This window comes from Brachyhypopomus gauderio, unplaced genomic scaffold, assembly GCF_052324685.1.
Source record: "Brachyhypopomus gauderio isolate BG-103 unplaced genomic scaffold, BGAUD_0.2 sc61, whole genome shotgun sequence".
Taxonomy (NCBI): domain Eukaryota; kingdom Metazoa; phylum Chordata; class Actinopteri; order Gymnotiformes; family Hypopomidae; genus Brachyhypopomus; species Brachyhypopomus gauderio.
In genome coordinates, this window is record NW_027506882.1 from 2,028,687 (window position 1) to 2,050,589 (window position 21,903).

Consider the following 21,903-nt stretch of genomic DNA (forward strand, 5'->3'; position numbering starts at 1 on the left):
TCTTTTAATGCTTACTGTGCAGTCTATGTACCTCTATATGACTGAAGCTGATGCTCCAGTACAGAGTTTATCAGGTCTTTCTCTGAAAGCTGTTGCAGCAAAGTCTTGCAGAGAGACTTCGCTCTTTTTTCTGTCTTTGGCATTTTTTGCCTTCTTCCTTTCCAAGTCTTCTCCCAGCTTGGATACCTGATTGCTGCGAACGGAATCTTGGTCATCATTTTGATAGTTATGTTCCTGGAAAAAAAAGAATACTTGATCATTAGTTGTAAATGCCAAGCTTAAAAGCAGCTCTCAGAAAGAGGTCTAATAAATGATAAAAATTCTTATTTGAAGTTCTAATTCTGGTGTCTGCCAATCTTTGATGCAGATCTGAGCACTGTCATGGACGGAGCAAAGGTTAGTGATGGGCTAACCATTGCTCCATCTAGTTGCTGACAATAAAACACAACCCTTACCACACATATGTATGACGTACTTGGCCCACTGCATTGAAGGGGTCTCAGGGCACATGCACTGTTATGGCTCCTTCTCTTAGCTGGTAGCTTTTGCTGACAGAAATATGAAATAACATCCTTAAGTTGTATGATAACATGGATGACGCCAGCAAAAATATTAATAGTTAAAAACATTACATATTACAACATTACAAAAACAAAAATATTAGGAATACCACCTGCAAATGGTCTGGAAGGTTGAAAATCTGCGGCACTGCTCCTTCTCTAACATGTGCCCTCTTCAGTGTACGGTTGATATCAGTGGGCAAGAAGTGAGCACTGCATATCCTTTCTGTAGATGACGGTCCTCTCAGACGTCAACACTTTTTTACCCACAAATTGTACAGCTGATATTTTCTTTGTTTGTTGGGAATAATGTGTAGAAAAATGGCATTTATTTAAAAAAAACCTGTATTAACCTGTTCATTTAAAAAATAATTGACAAATTTAATTGACTTAAATTTTCATTTGGTTTCATTATTTATTCAGTTTGTGTGAGAGAGTATCTATTGGACATAATGCCAACTGGACTGAACATCGGTCCCAGTAATACAGATTTAGAGATAATTTTAATGAACATCGTATTTACATTATCCTAACATGTGTCATGTTGAGGACCCCGGCCCCTCCCTTTTGGGCGTGTGTTTACGTTGTCCACGTGCATCGTCTGCGTCTGTGGATCTTCGTGGTTGTGGTTATGTCTTGTGATAATCTGTCTCACCTGTGGCTCGTCTCGTAATCACGTGGGGCTAATGTGGTTTGTCTAGTGTCCTGTGCTCGTCGTTGTCTAAGGTCTACACGTTGCTGTGTATGTTTCAGTGTTCTACGTTTGCTACACGCGCTATATTCGTGTTGTAATTAAAAGTGATATTTGTCGCAAGCGAGGATTCGTGTCTCGTCCTTGACACTGCACCCATCGTCACAACATGATAACAATATTAATAACAACACATAATAATTTCTTGGAACAGAAAACTTGTTTTTAAGTGGGTTTACTCGACATAGCTTTATCAAAATCAAGCTAGCATGGACAGTCAACATCCCTCATCTCCGCTATTATTTTTTAAAAATAAAAATTGTTTTACTGACCTGTGAAATGTGATACTGTGACGGGCAGGGAGTGCGAACAAAAAGGAAGCGATCACGCCAAGTCTCGGAAAAAGGATGGTTTAATGAAGAAGTGCGCAAACCAAAAACCCGTGAATAGATCCGAATTGAGGATATAATGACCAGCGGTCAACTGGTACAAAGACAAGACATATATAGGCAAACAAACGACCCTCAGGTGAGACGGATCACGGGCTCCGCCCACCTGAGGGACGCACACGACGTCACAAAACAACAACAGCAGCCGCTGTGGACGTGACAGACCCCCCCCACCAAGCCGCACTCCCCTCCACTGGGTGTGTGGCACACAGCGGCTCCACACAAAACACGAAGGGGCAGGAAGGCAGGGATAGGCAGGAACACACCCCCTATAGTCCAGGAGCTGAAACATAAAACACACAACATTAAACAGCTCACCTCCCTGGGCGGGACCCTGGACCGACCGGGCCGTTTAACAACACAAAACCACGCCCCGGTCGGTCACAGGGCCCTCGCGCCCTAACCGGCATTCAGCCCATGAGCCCCAAGGGTGTGCGGACGAGGAGCTACAGCTCCTTTATGTCCTTAGTGTGTGTGTGTGTGTGTGCAGGTTACCTCCCCGAGGTGTGGCTACTTCACCTCCTGGACCTACCTCCTCCCAGAGCTGACCCCGGCACTTGGCTAGGGGTCACCCCAACCCCTCCCGGGGCCCCTCATCGCAAGGTGGACTCCTCCACCCAACCCAGGAGCGCCAGAGACTTAGGCCCAGAGCACCCCCGACGCGGCAGGAGCTTCTCAGACCGGAGCCCCATGGTCCCCAAACATCCGGGGGCCCCAGCCCTCTAGGGAGGGGCTCTTCATGACCGGGCTCCGGTCACCCCATAACACAAGGGGGCTCCTGCCAAGGTGGAGACCCCCACAAGGTCCAGGAACACCACGACACCACCAGGGGGAAGCACCTGCACAGAAACAGAACACACACAAACACCCAACCACACCAACATACAACACAAACGCGCCACACCAACGCCCTCCGTGCCATGGCACGAGACCACAACCGCCCCCCCCCAAACACACATTTAAGGGGAGGAGCAAGCGTGGGATGACATATAACAACGACATTTCACGAGCACGCTAGGACAAAACGAACACACAAATACTAGACAAACAGAAAACAGTGTGAAAACAGTAAACGACCGGGACCGATACGTACGTGCTCTACGCATGGACAAAGGTGACGCTCCGCTCAGAGTCGCAGTCGCTCCCCACATTAAACACACGACACATGGGGAGCGAGGCGACAGTGACGAGCGGCGACCACGTCACACACACGAAACACTGAACATATAACGACGAGCACGCACACTGATCCGCCGGTCCGTTCACCCTTACACACATATCACACAACAAGAGTTTTCCCAGGCAGACGCCCTGGTCCTCGCCGTGCCACACACAAACAAACACACGGCGGAACTCTCGCAACACACAACGGACATGAAGAGCTTTCTCAGGGCAAACTGCCCTGGTCCTCGCCGTGCCACAAACACACAAAACACATAAGCACGGCGGAGCTCTCCAAACAAAACACCACGCAGACAAACACTTACCACGAGACATGACCAACGAAGGAGAAAGTAAAAGAGACTGGCGGCTTCCGAAAGGTGGCTGGTCATTCTGTGACGGGCAGGAAGTGAGAACAAAAAGGAAGCGATCACGCCAAGTCTCAGGGAAAAAGGATGGTTTAATGAAGAAGTGCGCAAACCAAAAACCCGTGAATAGATCCGAATTAAGGATATAATGACCAGCGGTCAACTGGTAGGGGGCCGCCTCACCGTGACACATACCCTTTGATCTTGTGATCTTGTTGTGGTTTTGACAATTTATGGAAAAACAATGAGTCCCTCTTTGCGTGACTGTCTGCTAGATCTCATTTTTATGTCCATCCATGGATGCTCCTCAATGCACGACTCAATACATAGTAATGGCGCCTGTGCGGCGCATGCTAAGTCAATGTTGATGTCCAATCCAGTAATATAGATCAATGATGTAAACAATGATTCAGCATCCTGCTTGTACTTACTCGCACAAGTGCTCATGACAGTTGCTCCCAAAAATGAGAACTAATATTAAAACATCTGCCATCTCATTTTTACTTAAAAATCACATATTTATATACTATATATACACTATATTGCCAAAAGTATTCGCTCACCTTCCTTGAGTTCCTTCCTTCCTTCCAAATATGAGCTTAAGTGACATCCTATTCCTAATCCACAGGGTTCAATATGATGTTGGTACACCCTAGAACAGCTTCAACTCTTCTGGGAAGGCTGTCCACAAGGTTTAGGAGTGTTTATGGGGAATTTTGACCATTCTTCCAGAAGCGCATTTGTGAGGTCACATACTGATATTGGACGAGAAGGCTTGGTTCTCCATCTCTGCTCTAATTCATCCCAAAGGTATTCTATTGGGTTGAGGTCAGGACTCTGTGCAGGCCAGTCAAGTTCATCCACCCCAGATTCCATGTTTTTATGGACCTTGCTTTGTGCACTGGTGCACAGTCATGTTGGAAGTGGGAGGGGCCAGCTCCAAACTGTTCCCACAAAGTTGGGAGCATGGAATTGTCCAAAATGTCTCAGTATGCTGAAGCATTCAGAGTTCCTTTCACTGGAACTAAGTGGCCAAACACAGCTCCTGAAAAACAACATAATCCTTCCTCCACCAAACTTTACACTTGGCACAATGCAGTCAGACAAGTACCATTCTCCAGTTAACCGCCAAACCCATACTGGTCCATCATATTGCCAGATGGAGAAGTGTGATTTGTCTCCAGAGAACACACCTCCACTGCTCTAGAGTCCAGTGGCAGTGTGCTTTACACCGCTGCATCCGACGCTTTGCATTGCACTTGGTGATGTATGGTTTTGGATGCAGCTGCTCGACCATGGAAACCCATGTTCCTTGAGCTAATCTGAAGGCCACATGAAATTTGGATGTCTGTAGTGATCTGTAATGGCAACCTCTGGATGCACTATGCACTTCAGCATCCACTGACCCCGCTCCATCAGTTTATGTGGCCTACCACTATGTGGATGAGTTGCTGTCGTTCCCAAACCCTTCCATTTCCTTATAATACAGCTGACGGTTGACAGTGGAATATTTAGAATTGAGGAAATTTCATGACTGGATTTGTTGCACAGGTGGCATCCTATCACAGTTCCACGCTGGAATTCACTGAGCTCCTGAGAGCGACCTGTTCTTTCACAAATGTTTGTAAAAACAGTTTGCATGCCTAGAAGCTTAATTTTATACACCTCTGGCCATAGAAGTGATTGGAACACCTGATTCCAATCATTTGGATGCGTGAGCGAATACTTTTGGCAATAGTGTGTGTATGTGTGTGTGTATTCATTAAGTGCAATTATTTGATAATATAAATAATTTACATTTTAAATATTTTCTTCATTTTTTGAAACATTTCTTTTCTCTCCCCTCTATTTCTTCTCTTTTACTTTCTCTCCTCCTGTTTCTCTCCCTCACTCTCACTGTCTCTCTCTTCTCTCACTCTTTTCTCTCTTGCGCCTGGTCAGAGGGCACAGTGGAGCACAGGGAGTTGCGGGCTGCTCTTGCTGGCGTGCGGGAGCTCCTCTCGGCTGTGAACGTGCAGGTGAGCGAGCGAGAGCAGAGCCAGCGGCTACGTGATGTGCTGGCGCGCATGGAGGCTAAGAGCATGATGCGACTGGAGGGTGGCCTGACCTTCCGCAAGCAGGACTTGGCTAGTGGCCGCACGCTCTTACACCATGGTCCGCTGCTCTGGAAGACTGCCACAGGCAGACTCAAAGGTGAGGGGAAAGGAGGTGGTAGAGCACTTGTTAGCACCTGCACTCACAAGTTTTAGTGGCCCTCTACCATGTAATTTGCTAAAACCACACGTGTGTGGGTGGAGCTGATGGAGTTTAATATGGAGAATGATCTAAGGTTCCAAACGCAGTGACAAACCATGGCTCAGGGGATATCGCTGCTGGTTCAGTGTCTTTCCTTCACTTTACTTGCAACCTATATTTATTCCTTATAATCAACTGGGATTTCAGCCATCAGCTGAAATCCTGAATTGGGACTGAGCCCAAGAATCACTGTTCTGGGCAAAATGTTAAAGTTGATTCACTGGATCTGAACATCACTAGATGTTGTTGCATGTTTTTTATATTTTCATGGTCTCATGGCTTTCCCCAGATGTGCTGGCCCTCCTGCTCACTGACCTGCTGATCTTTCTTCAGGAGAAGGACCAGAAATTTATCTTCGCTGCCGTGGTAATGTCTCCACTTGCTCTGTCACTACTAATCAGTTCTATCAAGAAAGACATAACAGTGAAGAATTCAGATAAATTAAACTATTCTTTCTGTGTCAGTGTCAGAATTCAGTTACTGAATGGTGTAGTTTCATTTGGTATGTCACAGCCTGCCTGATCCTCCTCACTTTAAGCTACTCACGCTTGTCCCACATGAATGGACTCTGTCCTGTGTCCCTGCATTCATCTCAGGACCAGAAGCCACCAGTGATATCACTTCAGAAGCTAATTGTTCGGGAGGTAGCAAACGAGGAAAGAGGCATGTTCCTCATCTGCACCTCCTCTGCCAGGCCTGAGATGTATGAGGTGCACGCTATATCCAAGGATGAGCGAAATGCCTGGATGAGCCTCATCCGAGAGGCAGTCATGATGTGGGTAACAGCTTTACTTTGGTTAATTCAGTGTGTGTGTGTGTGTGTGTGTGTCTGTCTGTCTGTCTGTCTTGTCTGTCTGTGTGTGTGTGTGTGTGTGTGTGTGTGTGTGTGTGTGTGTGAGAGAGAGAGAGAGAGAGAGAGAGATAGAGAGAAGATATCAAAATAAGTGAAATCCTTTCCTACTTGTTACGTTTTAAATAAGCTTTTAAAATGACTTTTAGAAAGCTTTTAGAAAGACTTTCAAGTAGAATTTTTAAGTGAAAGTGCAAAAAGGTGTGTGTATGTGCGTTTTCTTAGGATTAATGTATGCATAGTTTAAATCTTGGCTCCCATTTAGTCTAAGAATGCAAGCAATACAGAGCTGCAAAATATGTATGAAGACATGCAGTCTAGTCAAGTCACAAAAAAACAGGAGTTGACAAATAGAAAACCAAACAGGTAAAACTAATTGTAAGACTAAATTGAAAACAAGAAAACCAAATAAAAATGGAATAAATCCAGCAGATCCAAATTCAGTAATAGAACATTAAAACTAAATTAGGAGTGCACTTGACAGAAAGCCATGGGACAACTTTAGACTGAACTAAAGCAAGACCAAACAGGTGGATCTATACATTTGATTGAAACTTGTCAGTGGTGGGACATGACTTAATGTCAGATGGAAGACTTTCCCAGAACCTGGAGCCAGTAATAGAACAAGCCGGCCTACCATTTGAGGTGGGAGTGGGGGTTGAGAGTATGACCTAATGACAGTTAAATACCAAACATGACATGAAAAAGCTAAATTATATATATTCAGAAGCCTCAATACTACCTACATGCAATGCAATGTAATGCAATCTTGGAATTAATTATAATGTAATGAGATTTTTTTTGGTTCAGATTTATTTGAGCAAGATGCACTTCTTCACCCGATTAAGACATCATTTTTCTCACACATCAATGTAAACACTGATATTGGGTACATCTGATTTTTGGAAAACAAGAATAGAAATGAGCACTGATGGTTTTGCCATCTCCTACTCCTGGGAGCCTGTACAGCACAGTGGTTTGAATCATCCACATTAAATAGGGTGATTTCTAAATGTTTACAGAATTTAAAAGACTCAAATTATCCAAATAAGGCTATTCCACATTTTCAAATATATATATTTGATAAAGTGCGTCAACCAAAAATATTTGGGAGGAAAGAAACAACAATATTCTGATATATTTTGAATAGATCACAAAAATGATAACAGTTAGGAACACCGTGTTATTTATGATAGATTTAAATCCTAAACATTAATCCTGTCAGAGTCTTAGGTCAATAACCAACTCAAGCAAATGCGTGGGGATGTATGATTGACATCTGCTAAGTGTTTACATAGTGTTTACTGTACTTATATAGGTGTCAATATAGACGGGGCCAATAGTGTTTACTCCACTTATATAGGTGTCTTTAAACACAGAGACAATAGTGTTTACTCCACTTATATAGGTGTCTTTAAACACAGAGACAGTAGTGTTTACTCCACTTATATAGGTGTCTTTAAACACAGAGACAATAGTGTTTACTCCACTTATATAGGTGTCTTTAAACACAGAGACAAAAGTGTTTACTCCACTTATATAGGTGTCTTTAAACACAGAGACAGTAGTGTTTACTCCACTTATATAGGTGTCTTTAAACACAGAGACAAAAGTGTTTACTCCACTTATATAGGTGTCTTTAAACACAGAGACAATAGTGTTTACTCCACTTATATAGGTGTCTTTAAACACAGAGACAAAAGTGTTTACTCCACTTATATAGGTGTCTTTAAACACAGAGACAGTAGTGTTTACTCCACTTATATAGGTGTCTTTAAACACAGAGACAATAGTGTTTACTCCACTTAAATAGGTGTCATTAGACAAGGGGCCGATAGTGTTTACTGCACTTATATAGGTGTCATTAGAGACAGGGCCTCTAATGGGCCTGTTTTTATGTACAGATCAAATGATAGCAATTCTGTATAATATAGTGCAGAGGTGACCAACTAAAATTAACCAAGGTCCAAATCTAAAAATGTACCACAAGCAAAGGTCCGGAACATCAAATTTTATTTTATTTTCAGCAAAACAGCAATTATATATAAAGATGGCACTTTTAGCATTTTTTAAATCAAATTAAACTATCTTTAGTTTTTAATTTGGTTTGCAGTGAAATCAAAATAAAGTGCTGTTCTTTTAAACATATTTCACCTATAATAAAACTTCTTAACATAAATCTAAAATAAAGTGCTTGTCTTACAAAACATTGTCTTTTAAACATATTTCAAACAATGAAACTTCTCAACATGAACTGAATTCACAGCGTGTTTACTTTGTTTAATGAGAGAATTTAGCTGTCCAGCAAGGGTTTTGAATCTGGGCTTAAATGGGGTCAGGGCCATCCTTAAGCACATGTGGAGGTGCTCGTTCATGAGTCTGGAACGATTTTTAGTTTTAATAATGTTCATGGTGGAGAAAGCTGCTTCACAGCAGTATGTTGAGCCAAACATGCTCAAAATATACAGGGCAACCTTCTTCAGACTTGGGAAAGCTGTATCTGAAACTATCTGGATCCAAGAAGATGCAGCGTCACCACCTCTCTGTTGCTCCTTCAGGGCCACATCTGCCTGCAGACCTGTTCTAGTTGCAGAGACCCAGCACTTGCCCACTTGAAGGTTTCAGTGGCTTCTTTTGAAAACTCCCTGATATCCGTGATAAGGAATGGGTTCTGAATGAAGAGGCTGAGCTGCTGTCCAAGTGTGAAACTGTCAAAACGTTTTCCAAAATTCACAATCAGTTTGTCAACAAAATTAACAAAACAGGACTTGTCAACTTTAACTTGTCCCTGTACTGTTGGGAAGTGTGTACACTCCTCCTGAAGGTCTTGCTTAAACAGCTCTAGTTTTTTTCTGGAATGTATGCACAGCTGTTATCAAATCAACAACTGAGTTTTCTTTGCCTTGTAGTTTTAAGTTGAGTTCATTCAGGTGTGAGGTGACATCAACTAAAAAGGCTACAATATCCATCCTCTCCACATTTTCTAAAAATTCTGAAAATTGGATATTTAAATCGGAATGGACTGATAAGTACTTGTTCCCATTAATGTAGCTGACAGTGGAATTTGGTTTATTTTTTCACAAAGCACATCTTTTTGCTTTCCCTCCAATAAGCTCTCTGCAACTGCAGTCATACACTCCTTCACAACCACTCCATCACTAAATGCTTTTTTATGTTTGCCCAAAATCCACGTAACTCTAAGGGAGCACTCGTTAGCACGCTGTTGGGCAGTAAGTGACTGTGTTAATATCCTTGTCGAGCGATCATATTGAGCTTTTAACTCTTTTATTTTCTGTACCCTCACTGCTGAGGAAAGTGGGTATGTTTGGGAAAAAGTGTTGTGCTTCGTCTCGTAGTGCCGCTTGATATTGCTGCTTTTGACGATGACGACAGTCTCTGAACAAATGAGACATAGAGGTTTTGTCCTGCTGTCTGGTAGAACGAACGAAGTACTTATCAGTCCATTCCGATTTAAATATCCTATTTTCTGTGTCCACCTTTCTTATTTTTGAGCATGCCATACTCCTTTTTTTTCCTTGTCTTTCTTTCTGTTCTCTCTGCTGTGCCATGCGTATATGTCTCACTCGGACCAAAGCCAGCGGCTGTGCATATTGTCTTCCGCATGTGAGCAGATGGGCGGATTTGATTGGCTGATTTACACCACGTGTGGCGTTCTGATGTTTTACCGTAATGGTTGGATGATCTGCACCCATTAGAATAGAAATTTGCAGAGTTAATCAGGAATGAGATTGGGTCCAGACAGGACTGCGTTCGGGTCCGGATCTGGACCGCGGTCCGCCTGTTAGTGACCTGATATAGTGCAATAGTGATAACAATAATTGGGGGTAGGTGGACCATAAGAAGATAGAATATAGGAAAGAGGGGAAAAGAAAACGAGGGAGAGAAAATAAAAAGGGAAAAGACCCTCCCACCAAGGGGCCGTGAGCCGCCCCGGACCACAACCGCCCAGGGGAGCGGGCCAACCGCCATGCCGGAGCACCAAGCTGGGCCCCGAAACCCCAACCCCAGCGGGCAGGAGAGGGAGACCCCAGACAGCGCCCCCCCAACCAAGGAGTGCAGGTCCAGGGGAACCAGAGGTAAGCCTCCCCCAAGGATGCAACCCCCACCCCAAAGGGGCCAGTAGCAAAGCCCCAGCGCCATGCGCCCCCGAGAGCCACCCACCACCTGGCATGGCCCCCCTCCCGCCAAGGAGCCCCGAGCCGCCCCGGACCACAACCGCCCAGGGGAGCGGGCCAACCGCCATGCCGGAACACCAAGCCGGGCCCCGAAACCCCAAACCCACCACCACCCCCCAGTCAACAGATTACACTCGCCACCCTGTGTCAGTATGACAGTGTCCTTGTTTTTTGTTAGACCTAGGTGGCAACCCTACCAGTAGGTCTATGAAATTATCTTACCTCTACATGCTTCCTTAACTTAGATGGGAAAATTTTAGAGGAAGAAATCGTATGATACAGAGGCAGGCAGAGAAGGCACTTGAAAACAAATCAGTCTTTTTTCTTCAACTACTTCAAAAAAAAAAAGAGGCCATGGATTGTGTGGCACGTTACAATCAGTATATTCATCCATTTTAAGTAGATATATTTTCTTTCAAACTGTATGTGTCAGAAATGTCACTGACGGCCGTGACCGCCAGAGGGCGCCTTCACCGGAATATTGACCTGCACATCTGACTTTAATGAGCTACTCACCACACCCTACATAAGGACTCTTCTTTCAACAAACCAGTGCGAAGTATTGCCTCCCTATGTTGCATACCAAGCCGTGTTTCTGTATACTCTGTCTGATCTCCTGGTTACTGATTCTTGCTCTGCCCTTTTGATATTCTCCAGTTTGCCCAGCCCTTTTTGTACCTCTGCCTGCCGCTCTTAGACTGTTCTGGTTTTTGACTCTCCGTTTTTGCCCTTTTTGTGCTGCTGCCTGTTAACCCTATGGGGTTGTCCCGTGTTGGGACCTCTGTTTTTGTGTGTCTGTAATAAATACCCACATTATTACTCACCTGCTAATGGATCCTTCTCTACCCTTGGGTTCGCCTCTGTTACAGTATGCTGTTGCATCAACATTGAACCGAATGCTGATTGGTTCACGTACTTTGCCTTTTGTTTTGACGTTACTTTGTTGAACACAAAGCCTGTAGTAACGACAGCTTTCGCATAATGTAGTGGAGTATAGTAAGATATTTCACTTTCAAATGTAATGGAGTACAAGTAAAAATTACAAAAAAGGGAAATACTTGAGTAAAGTATAAAAAAAAAAAAATACACAAAAAATGTACTTAAGTACAGTAAACGAACATTTACTTCATTACTGTCCACCACTGAAAAAGCGCTATATAAATAACATTTACTTGATCTTCATAATAAATTAGGCAAAACCTAATGAAAATGTTTTAATTTTGATTGGATTTTAACACCTGTACTCCTGATGGCAAGTTCACCTCTTCCTGCGAGAGCAAAATCAGGCAAATTATTGCACAGTGTGAACCCACCTTGTTATTTTCATGTTTGTCTTTGTTTTCATTTTGGTTTCCTCTTGCATTCCAGTTTTGTTTCCTTCTCTGTCTTCTCTGGTTTGGTGGCCCCGGACCGTAAAAACACTAACTACCAATAGATTGTAGTGTGTACCAATTGTAGATACACATTTAATAATCATCGCTCATCTCAGCACTTGTATCCTGCCTCTGCCCATTCACCGGATGCCTGGAATTTGTCTTTTATCTATTCTGCCTTCCTACAAGCTCAATAAGATCATCAGTGGACTCATTTAGTCAGAGGATACTAACAGTAACAGCCTTGGAGTGTTTTTTTATTCGATTGAAAGGATCTAGCTCCTAGCTCCTCAGTGTTGGAGGACATCTGAGATCTGAGGTAAATAAATGAGCATGAAGGTATTGGAGAAGAGTGTGGCTAAAGGGTGGTTGGGGCTGGGACTGGGTGGAAAGGGGACATTTAGATGAAACTTGAAGCAATAAAAGATCAGAGACACCAGTGTCGTCAATTCCAAGAAAAATCTGAGAAATCAGATGACAAGACATGTGACTTTTGTAATAAGTTAAACACAATACTTGTTTAATGATATTAAAAGTATCCATAAAGAATAAAATACCAAAGGATTTATGGGGCAGCAGATAATGAACATTAAAATCGCCTATAAATCAACAGTTTATCAAAGCGAGAGGCTGTAAAATTACAGGTCAGAGAACTTTTGAATGAAATTAGTTTTAGGAAGTCTGTACACCAAATGCACACTGAACAGGGATAGAAATGTTAACATTAAAAGTAAAAAGGCATCTTATTCTGCCTTCTTCACTGTAGTTGTCACGAAAAGGAGGACGAGACTGCTAGTGAGTCCGAGGAAGAGAAGAGAGCAGCAGAGGCCAAGGTCCAGAATATCCACAAGCTGCAAGGTGCCACTCAGTCCTCCCAGTGTGAACTCTAAAAATGGATTGTGATCAAATGTCACAAAGCCTAACCAGCAATCCTCTGTGGCTTTCCTCACCACTTATTATTATTTTGGAACTGTATTAATGCTCTTGAAGGTCCTTGGTATTTTTGTTTATACAGTGTCTGATTCAGTAAACTGTATAAGTATGCATAAACTGTATAAGTAATGCATAAACTGTATAAGTAATCACTCAGCATTTGTGACCTCCTGACACCCTGTTGCTGACATTGTGCATGTGTGGTAATGGCTGCTGGCCACGCTGTCTATGTCCATGAAGTTCTATACCCATGACCGTCCATCTGGCAGAGACACTATGTGGCCAGGACCAGTTGATCTGCTCCAGCCTGGAAGAGAAGCTGCAGATCTATGCGGAGCTGTCGGCCATGTCAGGTGGTGGGACTACAGGGTCTGAGCCACGCCTGCTGGTGCGGCCTGGGGCTGGTGAGCCCCCGCATGCTACAGCCCTTCTCACCGCGGCACTCAGAGAGGGTGAGGCTCGCCAGTTCCACCATTTGCCCCTGGCTCTAATGCATACCACTCTAGTGAAGGGCTTGTTGATGACTTGGTGACTTGGATGGACCATGTGGGCAGTGCTGTGGTACTATAGGATTAGAGTCAGTGTTCTACCAACATTGGACTGGTTTTTACCACTGCCAGATAAAGTAAATGTTTATAACATGATAACTTGATGATAACTTGATATCTCTATATCTTTCTGTCTCTTTGTCTCCCTGTTACACACCATGTCTCACTCTCCCTGTTTCTGTCTCTCTGTCTTCTGTTTGTTGAGCAGCGGAGACTCTGAGAGCAGCACTGCTGGCTCGCTGCACCTCCTCCACCAGTCCTTCCTCCATGCCTGTCCTCAGGGAGCCGAGCACACTCGACACCTCCACCTCAGTGAAGACACTTCCACCGGCTCCTCCACCTCCTCCTCTGTCTCCGGAAAGAGAACCCCAACTGGTGGACACTCCAAGGGATGAGGAAGAGGAGATGGTAGAAGAGGAGAACACAGACCTCCAGGCCCAGAATCACAGCTTCACCCCCAATGATCATAATTTGCACCTTAAGGTAAGAAAGCTGTGTTAACTGTGTCTCTGTAATCATTAAGGCATCCATTTGCATTTATAGCATTTGGTAGACAATCTAGAGCAATTTGCATATATGAATTTGACCCATTCAATTTGACCTGCCCTACCAGGTAAGCTAAAGTCAAACTCAAATTTATTTATATAGTGCTTTTTACAACACATGTTGTCACAAAGCAGCTTTACAATCGTATGGGTCCAGATCCCTAATGAGCAAGCCAAAGGCGACAGTGGCAAGGAAAAACTCCCTATAGGGTGGGGATTAGGAAGAAACCTCAGGAGGACCAAGACTCAAAAGGGAACCCATCCTCCATTGGGCGGCCCATTAGTACAAGTCCGAGAGAGCTAAAGGAGAGACAGCCTTAACTTGACCGTGATACATGACCCTGATTCATTGCTCTAACCATCACTGTAATCCTAACCCATGTTTCAAAAAGTATTTTGTGTTTTATAGGAAAAACAAGTAAGAAGTAATAACCAGCATAACAGTACTGCTCACACATTAACATTAACCATTTATAATCTTACCTTCATTGTAACTCCTACTCAGAGGACATTATGTATAGAAGAAAGTAGCAAATTCCTGCAAGTTTGAGAGAACATATTTTAAATAACATTCAGACGCATAGCCTTTCATTCTCCTGGAACAATAGTTCCACACAGCTGCATTAATAATTTAGATCACCCTGCTAAAATCACATCCCAGCCTTTATATAATCAAACATTAATGGGTTCAAAATAAGGCTGGAGTCCATTTCACTGCCTCCAGAGCACCATTTCATTAAAAATGAAAAGTGATAATTAGACCTTCGTTTCCTTCAGTCTCTTCCTTTTTCTGTCACCGCCATCTTCTGGAAATGCTTTGTGCTGCATGGTACTCTGATAAGGCACAGCACCGACCCAGGTATGAGCTGGAACATGCACCATGCTTATGAAGGAGATCATTCTCTCAATTTTCTGCCTTTTTGCAAGAACAATTATTGGCTGGCTTTTTCAGGCCACAAATACACTTGCAAAATCAAGTTTTAGGTAACCTGATCGGTTTTGGACTTATAATTATTTAAGCAAACCATTTGATCAGCACAAAATAACAGACCAGGCCATGGTCTGTCCCAGTTGTATCAGGCAGATTTCTCATTGCGTACATCATCACTTGATCTTCTAGCATCCTTTGTTGGTGGTTATGAAAGGTTATAATTAGCTTTGAATTCCTGTTTGGTTTCATTGTCAATACTTACACATATATTCACTGATGGCAATCTTGGAAATTACTGTAAAGTAGGTAAATGAGAGTACAAAAGATGATTAAGTGAAAAAGCATTGTTGACTGCTATGTGGTCTGAATTGTGACATCACATAAACAGGTAGGATAAGGGTAGGATTTTTTTTTTTTACTCATTGCAGAATAGATTTGCTTTCCAGTATATTTGTGAAAGCATATTGAAAAAATTCTAGATACACACTAGATAGTAATACAGTTGCAAAACAAGTTAAGGCCACCAGATGACACTATATACCAGAAATGGACTAGAATGAACCGCTCACATAGTCTTAATCGGGCAATATTATTTGTCTCTAAGGATGGTAAAGAAAGAGTCATTCTTCTCTACTCCATTCTACTGTAAAGACCAGATTAAGTTGGTCATATTAGTTCAGAATGAACTATAAACAGTAGATTTCTGCTTTATTCAGTACTGTATAATCATGTCTGTATAATTTCTGACTTAACTCTAAATTATTGATAAAGTGATGGTTAATTATTAAAATGTATAAACAGGTTACAGTTTTTACGTTGACACTCAGGTGTTTTTTATATCTTTTTTTCTATCTTCATATCCAGGTGTGTCAAAGTGTCCAGAGTTTGACACAGTTGCTTTACAGTTTGCAGGTGATCTCATCTTTCTCATCATACATACATAAACACAATAACAAAACCCAAAACACCTTCATGAGGTCACATCATTTCCTGTGGCTGCACACACACACACACACACACACACCATGACTCATACATAAACTGCATGACTGCACACACACACAACATGACTTGCATGCAAATTGTTTCAGGTGCAGCCTCGTGTCCATACCACCTCAGACATGGTCATGTAAAAGTCCAAATTCTGCCAGCCCTTCAGAAAGACCTTGCATATACGACCCATATCAAAGTGAAAAAAACAGAATTTAATGTTGAACTGAAAGGAACTGTGTTGAGAATTGACTACAGAAACTGCATTTTTATCATGCTCCTTGAGATTCAAACATTCACTGTGGGGTCAGGTAAATCTAAAAAAGTTTGAAAAATGTAATATGTACTGAAATGCTATGTGAATAAGACTTCAACTGGCTGGTAAATTGGCAGGTAAAAGCACACAGTATCTTATATTTGTGCTACCTGATGATTACTATAGTGGGAGATCACTGAACAGTACTGTCTGCATGCTCAAATAATGAGTCAGTGCATTATTTCACATAGTCTTAACTTAGTAAACATAGTGAAATATCATCTGGCAGTGATGGTACAGCTACATGTTACAGTCATTGATTGCCTTGTTGAAACTGCATTCAACTTCATCCACTGAGGGCATATTTACCTTTGTCCCTGACAGGCTGCCATCACCATCCAAGACAGCTGCTATGAGGTGGAGCGGCTCCTCCTCCTCCTGCTGTCCAGCCCAGCCCACCCCCACCCTTGCGCCGGCCCCGACCATGCAAAGAGCGCCAGCGGGAGGTGGTTCTGGGGCGCCAGCGGGAGGTGGTTCTGGGGCGCCAGCGGGAGGGGGTTCTGGGGCGCCAGCGGGAGGTGGTTCTGGGGCGGCTGGGGCGGCGACGGCACGAGGAGCTGGAGGGCACTGCGGGGGCGTCCCTGGTGGAGGGCACCGCGGGGGCGTCCCTGGTGGAGGGCACCGTGGGGGCGTCCCTGGTGGAGGGCACTGTGGGGGCGTCCCTGGTGGAGGGCACTGCGGGGGCGTCCCTGGTGGAGGGCACTGCGGGGGCGTCCCTGGTGGAGGGCCCTGCGGGGGCCCTGGAGCGTCACCGTCAGCACGGCGAGCGTGAGTGGCAGGCGTGGCGTGTTCAGCAGGGTGCCCGTGAGGACGCCCTGCACCTGCGCGAGCAACACTGCCACCTGGAGGCGCAGCAGCTGCAGCGCGAGCACGAGGAGCTGCGTGAGCAGCTGCACGACCACCAGCAGAGCCTGGAGCGCCTGCACGAAGGCCAGCGCAGTGTGGAGCAACAGCGCCGCATCCTCGACGCCCAGCGACGTCTGCTGCAGGCCTGTCCGCCCACCACACTTATCTCACTGGATGGCCAGCAGGGCCCGGTGGGTTGACCAAGTGTGTGTATGCCTATGTATGTGAGCAGGTCTCTCCCTCTGCTTGAACTGGGCCTTTCTCTTTCATGCCACTGGGCTGTGTGGTGCGTGTCCTTCATGTGTTAGTTTGTGTATGTTTGTAAAATGATTCCTGTTGCCTGCAGCTAAGAGCTACAAGTCATAAACCCAGTGTGGGCTTTGACATGCAGCTGTCTTCTGAAGGCAGGAACTCCTACTCTGTCGCCCTCCTTGCTCAGCTCTTCTTTTCTTTGTTGCCAAAACACCCAACTAGGGATGTGAGAGTTGCGCTCCCCCAAACCTCTCCCTGTTTTGAAGACTGTATAAAGCTGTCGCTGAACTATTCAAAGAAATGCAGTTCACAATTTCTTACTCTTTATTCCTTTGTCCCATGTTCATCATCATCCCCCTCTCTCTCATTAGTTATTTGAAATGTCCTTTATTATTTTTAGCCTGACTTTTTTGACTGCACTACACCCTGAGTTTCCACCCTGCAGACCCTGTAACAAACCCAGCAGTGCTCATTACTCTCAGCTCTGCGACAGCTCACAGCTCCCCTCATGGTCTCAATGTGCACAGACACTGGGTGGGAAATCATTTCTCTTCCTCTATAAACAGAAGTGGCCAGGCCCTGTCTGACACACACACACACACACACACACACACACACACACACACACACACACACACACAAGCACTCACAAACATGCACACACACACACACACACACACACACACAAACACACAATCACAAACATGCGCACACACACACACACACACACACACACACACACACACACAAGCACTCACAAACATGCACACACACACACACACACACAAACACACAATCACAAACATGCGCACACACACACACACACACACAATCACAAACATGCACACACACGCACACAAACACACACACATATACACACACACACACAAGCACACAAAACCAAAAACACACACACTCGTACACACACACACACACAAACACACACACAAATACACAATCTCTCTCACACACACACACACACACACACAAACACACACACAAATACACAATCTCACACACACACACGCACACTTCAACATGCACACATAAACACACACACACACAAAACACTCACACAAAACAGATATACACACACAAACACACATGCACACCACATTTATTCTGGTGACTGGTGTATGGGCATGTGTTAGATTCTGTTTGTTAAATTGATCTCTCAGACATGCTGGGTTCATGCTGAAATGACAGGGGTCATGCTGTTTGATCCAAGGTGCACCCTGTTATCATTCAAAACAGCCAACACTGTTTTTGGGCCGGGGCATGAGTCAGAACTGAACTTGCTGTCTCCTCCTTCCAGAGCTTCAACCACGGTCACTTCAGTGGCCAAGATGAGCAGAGTTCCAACTTTGTGAATGAAGCAGTGATGGTGACTATGAACAACAGACATCTTCATCGGCACCATCAACGGTGTCATCCCAGCTCCAACCACGGTTACGGTGACTCCCCCAGCGCTCAGAACAGTCTGAACTCACTCCTGGCCTGGTCCAGCTGCACACTGGCCACCTGCGGCATGGCGCACACCCTGGATAAAATTGAGGGAAAGGCAGGACAACAAGGTACAGGGGACCCTAGTGATGGAGATGACCAGCTCAGCTATTTAATGATCATCACGGAAATAACTGGATCTCAAAAATGCCTTTTTGTCCTCTACTGTTTGTCTACATCTGTTCTTTGACTGTGTCTTTTCCCTAATATAATATCGATACTTGCCGTCTGGTTGTGAAATCGAGAGTGCAGCAAAGTGAGTAAGGCTGGAGGAACTCACTGGAGGCATATGTAAACATTGCTCACTTACCTTTGCTGAAATGCAAAACCTTAAACCTCATGCAGGTCTCAAGTGGCCTCTTTCTGCTGTTAATCTGTCTGCTGACAAAAACACACATGCTCTTCCATCTCTCTTTGTCACGCATCTACTCTCACAGCAGACATGCATCCATCAGGGAAATCAATCGGCCCTGTATGTGCTCAGTAGAGAGGCAGGCAGCAGCCGTGTGGGAATCAAGGCAAGCAAGCCAGCGGAGACTGATTGGAACATTGATCTGAAAAATCTTTACCAAACTCATTACAGGGTGACCTGTCAGAGAGAGAGAGAGAGAGAGAGAGAGAGAGAGAGAGAGAGAGAGAGAGAGAGAGAGAGAGAGAGAGAGAGAGAGAGAGAGAGAGAGGAGAGAGAGAGAGAGAGAGAGAGAGAGAGAGAGAGAGAGAGAGAGAGAGAGAGAGAGAGAGAGAGAGAGAGAGAGAGAGAGAGAGAGAGAGAGAGAGAGAGAGAGAGAGAGAGAGAGAGAGGTCCAGAGTTGCACAAATCTGCTGTTTCTGTATGAGATGTTAGGGCCGAATTGTGATTTAAGCACACCTACACAGACACCCATCCTTAACCAAGGCCATGACTTGTTGAATAGGATAAAAGCACACTTTAATGTAACAACTGAACAAGTTAATAAGTTCTTGCTTTTCACAAACATTTCTTGTCACATTTAAGTTCAAGTTCAACATTTTGTCATAGACAGATGTGTATGCCACACTTAAACTTAAGAAGCCAAGTGCTTTGAGGAGGCATTTTAGTAGTTCATAGATACTAATTTAATAGATTGGTAATAATTGTAAGTTCATGACTGGGACACTGATCAGGGCTCAGGACAGGCAAATTTTTGGAGCTTGGTACTGTGTAAACCACTTCTTGCGTCTGCACATGGTGAAGGCCCTGACCTGTCATTGGGGCAATAAATTGGTTATTTACCGCTTCAGAGATTACAAAAAGGATTTAATGGTTTAAGTCCATTAGTATTACGTAGGTCCCCAACATAACCGTAAAAAAATGTCAGTTCTCATATTAAGATATACTGTGTTGTATCCCTAGCAAGGTCATTATTTAATTACTCCTTCATTCGTGATTGCTGACCTTCTGAACTAATGTTTCTGATGTTTCAATGCTGAAAACGACTTAAGACTTTGATATTAAATTGTGAAGTACTGACCATGGCCAATTCTCTCTTTTTCAGAGGTCGCTCTACCAAACCAGGCCCAAGAAGCTTGGTCTCCAGAAGTCACAGGGGTGGGGTTTTATCAAGGCACCACCCTCTCTGTGCCAACGGCCTCGTTTTCCATGGAAATGGAGAAACGAGATGCCGAAGGAGAAGATAACATTGTGTATCTCTAAGTTCTAACCCCGACCCCCAGCCCCACCTTGCCTCCAACTGTTGTGGACATCTGCTTAAACTCAGAACTCAGAAAACTCAGAAGAACAAACACAGAATTCATGTTCTGGACAGCAAACTATTGTAACTACATATGCAGATAATCACGGGAGTTTGGACGTTCACCACTCGGGCATATAATCATGTTCAGTGTGTTATGGATTCTCAGACCACATTAGCATTTGTACTTTTATATTCAATCCTATCTGCTCTGAGTTAGTGATCTGAAATTTGATCATATTCAAACAGACAGATATTATTACCGATCATATTCAAACAGACAGATATTATTACCGATCATATTCAAACAGACAGATATTATTACCGATCATATTCAAACAGACAGATATTATTACCGTACCCTGGTCCCTTTTTTGGTACCAAACCAAGATAATTGTTCAACATGTGTGATTCCTGTTCTCCTCATTTCCCCTTCTGTGACGGGCAGGGTGAGCGAAAATAAATGGAAGCGATCACGCCAAGTCTCAGGGAAATAGGATGGTTTAATATGTAAAGTGCGCAAACCAAAACCCGTGAACTGATCCGAATTAAGGATATAATAACCAGCAGTCAACTGGTACAAAGACAAGACATATATAGACGAACAAACGACCCTCAGGTGAGACGGATCGCGGGCTCCGCCCACCTGAGGGACAAACACAACGCCACACCCACAGGACAAGCTGCTGCTGTAGACGGGGGCGACCAGTAGGGGGCCGCCGTACCGTGACACCTTCAAGCTACCAGACTTTGAGGTTTGAGAACAATAACTTTTTTAAAATTACTTTTTGTTTTTCCTTTATCTGCAGCTTCTTGTATTATCCTGTTTTTGTGTTTGTATTCACATGCATGTTTGTGTGTGTGTGTGTGTGTGTGTGTGTGAGAGAGAGAGAGAGAGAAAGAGAGACAGACAGACAGACAGACAGAGAGAGAGACAGACAGACAGAGAGAGAGAGAGAGAGAGAGAGAGAGAGAGAGAGATGTGAAGATCTTCTCTAGGGTCAGTGTTATGTCTCATAGCCTGAAGCCTGCAGAGACATAATTAGGTTACACTGTTTCAGCTCAGCCATTCGGCACACCCCCCTTCTGTAAGCCTGCTTTGCTTTCCACTGTAACTGAAGCTCCCTGCCCTTTATCTCAAAACTAGGCACTTAATAAATGTTCTGTTTCTTGCTGCGGATGGGAAATATTTAGTATTTTCAGTAAGCATCCAATCCCCTTATTTATGAATGTGTACACCTCCTGTGTCTGTATATGTCTGTTTATGCAAGTAGTAGCTTGGAATGAGGTTAATATAAATTCTGTCTCAGAAAGTGTCACTCAGGTTAATGGGAGAGGACGTTTCTGTATCTGATTTTCAAGTTTGTTACATTCGCTTTTAATACTG

General features: G+C 44.0%; 2 protein-coding genes across 4 annotated transcripts in view; both read left to right on the forward strand.

Annotated features, from left to right (window-relative positions):
* arhgef28a (Rho guanine nucleotide exchange factor (GEF) 28a) overlaps window positions 1-18,759 on the forward strand; it is a 99,317-nt gene extending 80,558 nt beyond the window's left edge. For all 3 annotated transcript variants that reach the window (XM_076988260.1, XM_076988261.1, XM_076988262.1), the window contains 9 exons: window positions 5,171-5,422; window positions 5,814-5,890; window positions 6,121-6,299; window positions 12,710-12,801; window positions 13,146-13,328; window positions 13,633-13,907; window positions 15,765-15,812; window positions 16,531-17,243; window positions 18,620-18,759. In XM_076988260.1, coding sequence (XP_076844375.1) covers window positions 5,171-5,422; window positions 5,814-5,890; window positions 6,121-6,299; window positions 12,710-12,801; window positions 13,146-13,328; window positions 13,633-13,907; window positions 15,765-15,812; window positions 16,531-17,243; window positions 18,620-18,674 — 1,874 coding nt within the window. In that variant the 3' untranslated portion in view covers window positions 18,675-18,759. The remainder of the gene's footprint in view (window positions 1-5,170; window positions 5,423-5,813; window positions 5,891-6,120; window positions 6,300-12,709; window positions 12,802-13,145; window positions 13,329-13,632; window positions 13,908-15,764; window positions 15,813-16,530; window positions 17,244-18,619) is intronic.
* On the forward strand, window positions 18,686-21,696 carry LOC143489319 (uncharacterized). Its single transcript, XM_076988263.1, has 2 exons — window positions 18,686-18,878; window positions 20,322-21,696. Exons 1-2 carry the CDS (start codon window positions 18,686-18,688, stop codon window positions 20,477-20,479), a joined length of 351 nt encoding a protein of 116 aa, XP_076844378.1. The 3' UTR covers window positions 20,480-21,696.
* Window positions 21,697-21,903: the final 207 nt, after the last annotated feature.